Source organism: Humulus lupulus, chromosome 7 (genome assembly GCF_963169125.1).
Source record: "Humulus lupulus chromosome 7, drHumLupu1.1, whole genome shotgun sequence".
Lineage (NCBI taxonomy): Eukaryota > Viridiplantae > Streptophyta > Magnoliopsida > Rosales > Cannabaceae > Humulus > Humulus lupulus.
Window position 1 is genome coordinate 205,540,211 of NC_084799.1, and position 10,648 is coordinate 205,550,858.

The following is a 10,648-nucleotide window of genomic DNA, read 5'->3' on the forward strand; positions in this document are numbered from 1 at the left end:
AATCCATTTTTGTTAATTTTAATTTTAAATAAATGGGTACCTACGAGAATTTCTTGCCCCACCCCCGACGAGGAATATGCAGGGATGGAGGCGGGGAGAGCACCCCCGCTAATTACCTGCCCCGTTTCCATCCTTAGATACAGGTAGGTCCGACAACAATACACAAATATATATGGGGCTTCATGTAGTGTACAAGATTCAATTAGACCATACCATACTCTTTAAATAAACTACATCTAATGAAACATTTGCCAAAATATGTTAGAACTCCAAGCATGATAGAAATTAGAAAAAATATAACGTAATATTTTTTAAGTCGTATATATAAAGCATATCTCTTTTGCTTTAGAAGTTCATATTAAGCATAACAACTTCAACTTTATGAAGTTTATGCTGAACATAAAGTTATCAAAATTTGTTGTTATTTACACCCAATAAACAAGTTTATTTTCAAATTAATTAAGGGCGTGTTTGAAAGTAACTATGTAATTACTAGAATAATTATTACATATCGTAGTAATTATACTATATTTTAAATATTTAGTGTGTTTGGATATCAAGTAATAAGAATTAGAAAGTATAATTAAAACCCTCAATTATTTTTAATTACATAATTATAATTATGTGGTCAAACAATTATGTCAATTTAATAATTAATCCTTAATACACTCAATTTAAATAATAGAATCAATGTTTAATTAAGTGGATCAATACATAAATTATCATACAAGGAAAAAAAATGATTAGCCAGCGTTCAATTTTTGGCCGAATATGCTTGATCCATAGATAGATTTGACACAAGAAGGCTAGAGTATTTTTAGGCCTTTGGCCAAGGTCAAGGGAGTCAACTTGGACATTGCTTACTCGATTATACTTGTGTACATTTCGTGGTGACTAATTCCATCATCAAATGTCCAACAAGTCAAACCGGCTCATGTATTTTTCAACATACTGACTAGAAATTTTCCACAACCAAGTTACCTAACCCCAATACCATTATGTTGAAAATAATGGGGTTACTTCCGTTGCTGTGGCTCCTAAGTTGCTGTGGCTCCTAAGTTATATCATTACAATGTTGGATTAAATGGTAACGTTGGCACCATCATGAGCTTGAAAATAATGGAGTTCCTTTCTTTTCTGGTTACCTTTGTTGTTTTGAGACTTTCTCTATGTAGAACAACGTTAGCTTCGCTTGCTACCATTAGACCTTCAGAATTTATGAGAGATAACACAACTTTGGTATCTAGAGAAGGACTTTTTGAACTGGGATTCTTTTCTCCAGGGAGTTCAAAGAATCATTATCTGGGAATTTGGTATAAGAACATCCCAGTTCAGACTGTTGTTTGGGTTGCAAATCGGTGTAAACCGATCAACGATTCATCTGGCTCGTTGACTATAGACGGCACCGGAAATCTTGTGCTTTATGGACAGAATAAGAGGGTCGTTTGGTCTACGAACTCAACGAAACAAGCCCGGGAACCACTGGTTCAGCTCTTGGATAATGGTAACTTGGTTTTGAGAGATGAGAAAGATGAAAATACAGAGAACTATTTATGGGAAAGTTTTGATTATCCTACTGATACGGTCCTGCCTGGGTCGAAATTTGGATGGGACTTGAGGAGAGGTCTCAATAGGCATTTATCAGCATGGAAGAGTTGGGATGACCCCTGTGATGGAGATTTGACTTATGGGATGGAGCTTGATGAACGACACCACACATACCCTCAACTAATTATGCGTAAAGGGTCTGCAAAATTTTTTCGAGCTGGGTCATGGAATGGCATAAGTTTCAGCGGACATCCTAATGGGAGGAGGGAAAACGCACTTTTCGAGTACGGTTTTGTGTACAACGATGATGAAGTTTACTATGTTTACGACCTCAAAGGTAAGTCAGTGATCTCAAAAATGGTCATGAACGAAACGTCAGTGATCACAAGAGGGGTCCTCAACCAAACAAAAAGTGTGGCAGAAGTCTTGGTATGGATAGAATCAAAGAAAATTTGGGAGACCAATAGCTCAGTTCCAAAAGATGAGTGTGATGCCTATGGCATATGTGGAGCTAATTCAGTATGTGTCACAACAAATAATCCAGTTTGCCAATGTCTAAAACGTTTTAAGCCTCAGAATCAAGAAAATTGGAAGGAGATGACCTGGTCAGAAGGGTGTGTGAGGAGCAATCCTCTGAGCTGCCATGATAAGGAGAAAGATGGGTTCATTAGATTTTCTGGCTTGAAAGTGCCTGATACTGAATATACTTGGGTGAATAAGAGTATGGATCTAGAGGAATGCAGGGTTAAATGCTTGAGCAATTGCTCTTGTATGGCTTATACAAACTTAGATATCAGGGAAAAAGGCAGTGGCTGCGTGCTCTGGTTTGGAGATCTTTTTGACATAAGAGAATTTCAGTTGGGAGGACAAGATCTATATATTCGAATGTCGGCTTCTGAAATAGGTAAACTGCAGCTTGAAAAATTTAGATCCATATCAAGTGTATTATGTTTTGGTTATAACTAGTATGTTTTGCATGGATTTTCTAATATTTGCTTTTCTCTGCTCCAAAAGTTAATCATGAAAAAGCAAGAACTGATAGTAAGGTCAAGGTGGAGAGAGCATTGATAATTACAGCTATCATCGTCGGATTAGTTGGTGGCATGTTTATAGTTGGCTTTTACATTCGCAGGAGGAGATACTCTTATAGTAACTGTCTCTACCCTTTACTTCATTCTTTTCATTTTTTTTAAGCATAAGAAACTGAATAGAAATAACATGTTTTTATTACTAACAAATGCCCTCTTGGTATAAAATTTAAATGCATAAGAAACTGAATAGAACTTGAAGGAAATACTGAGTTGGAACACAAATACAGAGTAGATCACTTTATACTGCGAATATATAAATGCGAATATATAAATAATATAGCATAAGACATGATTTATATGGATTGGATAGGAAATTTCTAATATATATATATATTTCGGGGTAAAATATTTCAATTTACAGATATATAAAATATGTGAGTTAATGGGACTGTAGCTCAATGGCTTTGCCCATAACCGTTTCTTACATGTTTTCTGTTGGTTGTTATATTCAACTCTTGAACATTGTAACACTGGTTTTAATTTACTTTCCAAATATAGTATTAATTAGAAGTAATATTTGGAGACATTTCTAGTAGCACAACACACCAAGATATGTATAAAAAATTTAAAATGGCATATTTCTAGAACCATGTATCTTGCTGTGTTTACATCTTGTATGTTCTGTTTTTCATTAGTTTTTGAGGCTTTAATCTTCATGGCCACTTTTTAATTTTTCAGAGACAATCGAAAGCCAAAATGATGACTTGGAGCTTCCATTATTTGACCTACATACAATAGATACTGCCACTAATTATTTTTCAGAGAATAATAAACTTGGAGAGGGTGGTTTTGGACCTGTATACAAAGTAAGTTCTCATTTACCTGCTTCACAACATTCTCTATTCTTTCTACTAGTTATAGATATAGGTAATTAAATATTGAAATAAGTAAATAATTACTTCCATTGTGATACATTAGGGTACGCTGGAAGGAGGCCAAGAAATTGCTGTGAAGAGGCTATCAATGTCTTCTGGACAAGGAGTCGATGAGTTCAAAAATGAAATTAAGTTAATTGCTAAGCTTCAACATCGAAATCTTGTAAAGATATTTGGTTATTGCATTGATAGGGAAATGAAACTATTGATTTATGAGTACATGTCCAACAAAAGCCTTGACTATTTCATTTTTGGTAATATTCTTTTCCCCCCTTTTTTAATACATGTGATGTTTTATACATGTAATTTGCCAATTTTGTTCTAATAGAAGTAGAAGCCAAAATTTGTAGATGAAAGGAAACGCAATCTATTAGAATGGCCTACTCGCTTCCAGATTGTATGTGGAATTGCTAAGGGGCTTCTCTATCTTCATCATGATTCTAGATTGAGAATTATACATCGAGATCTCAAAGCTAGTAATATTTTACTTGATGAGGACATGAATCCCAAAATTTCAGACTTTGGCTTGGCTAGAACTTTTGGTGGAGACCAAATAGAAGGAAACACAAACAAAATAGTTGGAACTTAGTAAGTCATCTTTGAAATCCTTTTGGTTTCTTTAATATAAATCTATTGTATACTAATAAATAATGTTATGCAAATGTAGTGGTTATTTGGCTCCAGAATATGCTTCCAATGGCTTATTCTCAACAAAATCTGACGTATTTAGCTTTGGCACATTGATGCTTGAAATCGTAAGTGGAAAGAAAAGTAGAGGCTTGTACGATGAAGATAGCATTCTTAACCTCACTGGATTGGTAAGTATTTGGATAGCATACTTAACCTAATTGGATTGGTAAGTATATAGCTTTTTCTTTTTTATTTATATTTTTATAATATTTGTTAGGCATGGACTTTGATGAAAGAAGGCAACGCATTTATGTTTATTGATAAGTGCTTGTTAAGAGATCCAAACGACAACATGGAAGAAGCATTGCGTTGCATCCACATCGGTCTCTTGTGTGTGCAACAAAAACCTATTGATAGGCCTAATATGTCTTCTGTTATTCTAATGTTGAGCGGTGAGAAAGTGTTGCCTCAACCCAAACCACCAGCCTATTTCACCAACACAGATTTGTGGGAGGGATATCATTCCTCCTTTTCTAAGACACCATCATGCAATACAAGCATAACAGCTGTCGAGGCGCGATGATAATTCATACAACAAATCGGAGTTTATCATGTAAATTTTTAGAATTTGAATTATTACAATTTCTATTTATTTCGTTCAAAACTGCAATGATGATTGGTATTAGTAATCTACATGTAGTATATACGAATCTATGCTAGAAAAGAATGTGCTATTCATGACAATAAAAGTGATTCTTGAACCTTTTCTTGATTATAATAAGCCATTATTAGACTTATTTCCTTATAGTGAGGCAAGAGTATGATGAGAAACTTATACATATTGTCAATATCTTATTTTGAAGTGTTGAATAATTTCTAAGTGATGTGTATTACAACATCTCGTACAGAAGGATATAATGGTAACGTGAAATTGGAACTCAAGAGCATGACCTCGGCTGAAATCATGAATATATATATATTTCTTTAAAATAACTTAGAAATAAGCACTAGTTACATGAAAACTTATGATGCATAACTTATATATGAAATTCCACCACAAATCGACAAACTGATGCATAACTTGATAAAAGAAAAAGTAAAATTTGACAAAGTTTTTGCAAGAGAAGATTTAATTGATTGACTGGCTTGTATTAAACATTCGAAGAAAAAGTCAATAGTGGAGAAAAGGTGATTTAAAATTAAGGTGACAACTAGAATTTGCAGTTGGTACACGTGGGGCTGCAGAATTGGTTTGGCAATCATTTTCTGAGCTGTTTTAATCATTACACCTCTGATGCAAATGATTGGCTGAGTTATGGAAAACTTGTACGGTAGATGGCTGGTGAAAAAGGGAGAGAATAGAGAGAAAGCGAGAAGAGAAGTTCTGAAATGGTGAGAAAGAACTTAAAAAGAGATATATGCGTACAAACCTCTGTGTATTAGCTGAGAACAGCGAATTGAGATGGCAAGACTAGCAAAATAAGCTTAGGAGACCTTTATGCTCTGAACCAATATATATAAAGTCCCCTGTGTTTTCTATACTTGTCATTGCTGCATTTGTTACTTGCTGCAGTGTTTGGTATTTTGGTTTTGGTGTGCTTTGGTTGCTGTAGACCTCTGAGAACATTTGAAGTCCTAATTTGTTGCATAACATCAACGAAACTGGACTCAAAGGACTGCCAGAAGCCAAGTCAAATTCTGAAAAGGAGTTTCTTGGTAATTGTCATCTTTGTGCTTGTTGAACTGTTTACCATTTTTTGGGGCTAATTATCATGTTAGATGGTGTTAAACTCTTATTTCTTGTTACAAACTAGTCCAACACACAAGGTTAATGCTAAGTGGCTATGCTTCATCCTAAATGAAGAGTAAAATTAGTTTTAGTTTAAATTTTGTAAGAATAAATAATAATTCATTCTAAAAACCACCCCAGAAACATTGTCTGTCTCTCACATCTCTAATCAAGGACAATGATTCCTCACTACAAGAGATTCGGATTGCATATAAAGCCATGGCATTCTTCTTCCTCCAATCATGACCATTACTATTATTGACTACAATTTCATGATCATTATCTTGATGATCTTGATTTTCTTCTGGTTGATCAGACGGTTCTGATTCATCAACCACATCCCAAACACCTTGAGCCTCTAGATAAGCTTTTAGTGTTATGCTCCAATCAAGGTAGTTGTTTGGTTTAAGAACTACTTCAGGGGTAGTCATGTTCATGTTGGTCCCTGCTATACATATACAAAATGTCAATTACTTGTATAATATAATATAAAACATTTTTTGCCCAAAAACTATATAAAATTTATATAGTATAGAGATCAGAGAGTTTTTGTTACCTTTCTTTTGGATCAAATAAGTTGTTATAATCAAAGATATATCTGAGAAAACAATGGTATACTATTTCTTCTTCTGTGTTAATGTTTATAATTGTAAAAGAACTAAAGCTATAGAAAAATAAGAAACTATAAAGCATCTTGCTAGCTTTGATTTCGATACTTGGAGTGTGATAGATGGTTAAATATATACACATATATGGCAAGGAATCACTTTTTCCTTTTTCTTTTTCTTTTTTCATTCCAGTAATATAAACATGTATAAAAAAATTTATCATATTAAAAATTGGGTTTTTTTAATAAAATATATAATTTGAAAATTGGATTTTTTATTTGGTTTGATTTGATTAAAATAATCTGATGATGACCCCTGTATAATGGAAACTTTATTTTTGGGATTGAGCTTGATGAACCACACCATACATATGCTGAACAATATAGTATCTAGTCCTTTTATCTTTTTCATCTAAATTTTACTTTTAAAAAACTTGAGTTTTGTGGCAAAAGTCATCAATCTTCACATCATTTTGTCATATAGACCCTATTAGGAAAAGAGATTGAGATGAATAAAATGGATTCTCATTACTAGAACATTCTGGACAAAGTGTATAAATAGAGCTGATGCAACAACAGAAACAAATGATGTTACATAAATAATAACTACTATAACTGAGAGAGTAATAACAGTGTACTAGCTACACAGTTACAACAGAATTCGTTAGCTCTTAACACCCCCCTCAAACTTAGTGTTGAGAGATTTTCAACTCTAAGTTTGTCCCTTAAGTACAAAAATCTGGTGTTAGAAAGAGGCTTCGTTAGAATATCTGCTGTTTGATCATGAGCTGGTACATGTTGGACAATAATCTGGTGGCATTGGACCTTTTCTCGGACAAAATACAAATCGAGCTCTATATGTTTGGTAGGAGCATGCAAGACTGGATTGGCAGACATCAATACAATACTCAAATTGTCACACCACAAATAGTAGGAGTAAGGGACAAAGTGACCTGCAGTTCAAGGGTCTGTATTTATGCTACTTTTGCAGTCAAAGAAGCCAAACTCCTATACTCAGCCTCAGTACTAGAGCGTGAAACAGTAGCTTGTTTCTTAGAAGACCAAGATACCAAATTAGAATCAAGATACACACACAACCCAGTAGTTGAGCGCCTGTCATCTAGTTTTGAAGCCGAATCAGCATCACTAAAGCCAACTAAATGAAGAGATTCAGGTCTCCTAAGATGAAGATCGAAGTCCAAAGTATGCTTCAAATACCATAGAATCCTCTTGACCATTTTCCAATGAGACTCCAAGAGAGTATGTGTAATGCCCCAAAATCCCTAATGAGGTTTAATGGTCTGATTAGTAGGCCGGGAGGGCCATAATTGATTTATTATGCCATTAAATGATTATGTGCATGTTTATGTGAGATATATTATTATATGATGTTAAATGCATGTATGTGGGTCAACATTTCATCATAAGGGCATTTTGGTAATTTTCCCCATTTATGGCATATTTGTATATTTTGGTTCATGTTTGTGATTTATGGATGAGATTGCATTATTATGTAAATATGTTCGAGCTATTCTGCATGAGACGATCTTAGGATGTAAGTTAGCGATTTTGTCATAACGGGGTCAATTATTGAGATATTGGATAATGAGAATGATTAATTGATGATATATTAATAAATTATTTAATTAATATAAGATATGTATTTAAAATTTATATGACATTATTAATATAAATTTAATAAAAATAATTAATAAATTTTATAAATAAAACTAAGTAAGCTTGAGTTGCAAGTTAATTGTATCTAGTATTTATATAATATGGTATTTACTTTTTGATAGCCTTTGCAATTACTTTCTCTGAAAACATGGACACTGAAAAAGTTTTCGAGAGGAGGAGAAAATTTACATTGAAGAAGAAAGCCAATGAGCTTACTGAGTTGTGCAACTCAGAGGTAGCCAATTTACTTTTTGGTAGCTCATGTTGTTACATTCGTCTTTTTCTGTATTGTTCTGCCTACTTTACTGTTTTAGCCCCTGAAATTGTAGTCCCCAAGTGGGGTGCAGTGTACATTCCTTCTATCATTACTCTCCTCAACTTTCACTTCAGTATTTGAGCCTCACTTGTTCATTTCTAAATCTGTTTTGTTTTGCTCATTCTTGTACAGATCATTCCACCTATTGATAATGTCCTTCCACATTAGTTTTTCAATCTCTCAATGCTTATGTTAGTGGGAGCTCATTTTGGTGGGAGAGTAATCAGCAGCATTACTAGTCAGCAATTCATTCGTTTCATGTATAAAAGAAGAAAAGGACAAAAAGGAATTGTGTTAGTAGAGTACCCTTTGCCTTTGCCTTTGGGAGATTTTCCTTTGCATTTGAGTTCATAAGTTATTCAAACAAGAGGTGGCCATTCTTTTGTGTTTCGCAATGTTAGTAGAGTACCCTTTGGGAGATTTCTCTATTTCGTTTATGGATTTTCTTGATTTATATTGGTAGCCAATTTCCATTCACAATGTTACTAATAATAATAATAATAATATTCTCAAAGGGAAAAAAATTAGAATATAAAACAATAATAATTACATAATTATAATAACAAGATCCATAATAGTAGTAGGTACCACAATAAATAAAAGAGACAAAAACAACCAAACAAACAAAGGAAAAAGCCTAACTATTCATTCAGACTTAATTATTATTATTATTGTTGTTGTTGTTTTTGTGTATTATGATTCTAAAAGTTTTGGAGTTCTATGTATAAATTTTTTTTATTAATAATTATTCTTCCGTAAACTCTAGAAGAAAAAAAAGAGAGATACAACGACTGGAATCTTTTTCAAAAATATATTCCTTCTGTGAGAAAAAAGATGGAACAAACTGTCCAGGTGGCAACAAAAGATAGGCTAATGAAATGCACAGACATGAGCATGGCACAATAGTAAACACACAATACCTAATTAAAATTTATTTGTAGTCTGGTTCCACCAAGGCCATTATTATTATTATTATTATTATATGGGAAACCCGTTGAAAAGGGTAAGAAAAACTTCATTGAACAAAAGAGGGCATGAACCCGAAAACAGAGCAACCACACGAGCATGGAGCTCAAAACAAAGAGCTAGACATAGCTAAGCTGAAAATAAAACAAGCTACACCAAACTAAACCAACAAAGACAACGAAGATGAAACTTAGGTGGGGAGACCACGCCAGCTGGATGTTCCCGCGAGCACAGTAGCAGCCAAGCCAACACAAAATGCTCAACCTCAACCGACTCAGTCCTACTACAAATATAGGTTTTCTCTGTAGTTTTTTTTCAACAATAAATAAAAAGTGCAGAGAAAAAATTTGAAAGAGTAAAAAAAATTATATTTAATGTCCGCGCCTTATTTTATTGCGGTTTTAAAAAAAAACGCTGCGGAAAGTTTGAATGAGTCACTTTTCTCCGCGGTTTTGGGTCTAGAACCACGGAGAAAAGTACCCATCCACCTACTTCAACCCAATACCCTATTTTTCCCTCTCATTTGCACTTGATCACTTCACTGAGAGGCACGGCTGTAGCTCCCACCACCGTCCCCAACCACGGGTAAGCCCTATTGTCCATTTTTTTTTTTTCCATTTTCTTGCATATTAAAGCTTGAAATCATGTAAATATACTTGATTTTGATTTATTTTGAAGTAATAGGGTAAAAATGAAGAAATATTGTGTGGGTTTAATGGGGTTTTCAATGTATGTTTATATGGTTACACTCCAAATTAATATGATTATATTTGAAATTATTACATATATGTGAAAAAGTCAGTTATCGACAAACCAACTAAACCCTTTTTAGTTAATATGATTAGGCTTGTTTTAGTTATAATAACTAAGTGATCAAGAGTAAGACATAGCTTATTGCGATGCTGGCCAGAGTTGCATTTGGTTCTGCATTTTCTTTAGAGATGAAATAACTTCTGCATATTTCTTAGTCGAAATGCAGATTTGGCCTATGAATTTCTCTGCGAAGAGTCGGGAAGCTCATCTTCTTGCGCAATTGCAGCCAATGGGAAAGCAATGTTTAGAATGTTTAGAATATGTGCTAATATCTCACAGTGTTCAAACAATTGTCTTGAGCAATATTGTTGAGGATCATTATCATATTCAGACCAC

General features: G+C 33.8%; 1 protein-coding gene across 1 annotated transcript; it reads left to right on the plus strand.

Moving 5' to 3' along the window:
• Positions 1-1,071: 1,071 nt before the first annotated feature.
• Positions 1,072-4,949, plus strand: LOC133789223 (G-type lectin S-receptor-like serine/threonine-protein kinase At4g27290). Its single transcript, XM_062226986.1, has 7 exons — positions 1,072-2,452; positions 2,578-2,697; positions 3,318-3,445; positions 3,558-3,768; positions 3,865-4,102; positions 4,182-4,332; positions 4,422-4,949. Exons 1-7 carry the CDS (start codon positions 1,105-1,107, stop codon positions 4,725-4,727), a joined length of 2,502 nt encoding a protein of 833 aa, XP_062082970.1. The 5' UTR covers positions 1,072-1,104; the 3' UTR covers positions 4,728-4,949.
• The last annotated feature ends 5,699 nt before the right edge of the window (positions 4,950-10,648 follow it).

Coding starts and splice junctions, on each gene's coding strand:
- LOC133789223 (XM_062226986.1), top strand. CDS start 1,105: ATGAGCTTGAAAATAATGGAGTTCCTTTCTTTTCTGGTTACCTTTGTT. Junction 3,446..3,557: donor GTTTTGGACCTGTATACAAA/GTAAGTTCTCAT, acceptor GTGATACATTAG/GGTACGCTGGAAGGAGGCCA. Junction 4,333..4,421: donor TTCTTAACCTCACTGGATTG/GTAAGTATTTGG, acceptor AATATTTGTTAG/GCATGGACTTTGATGAAAGA.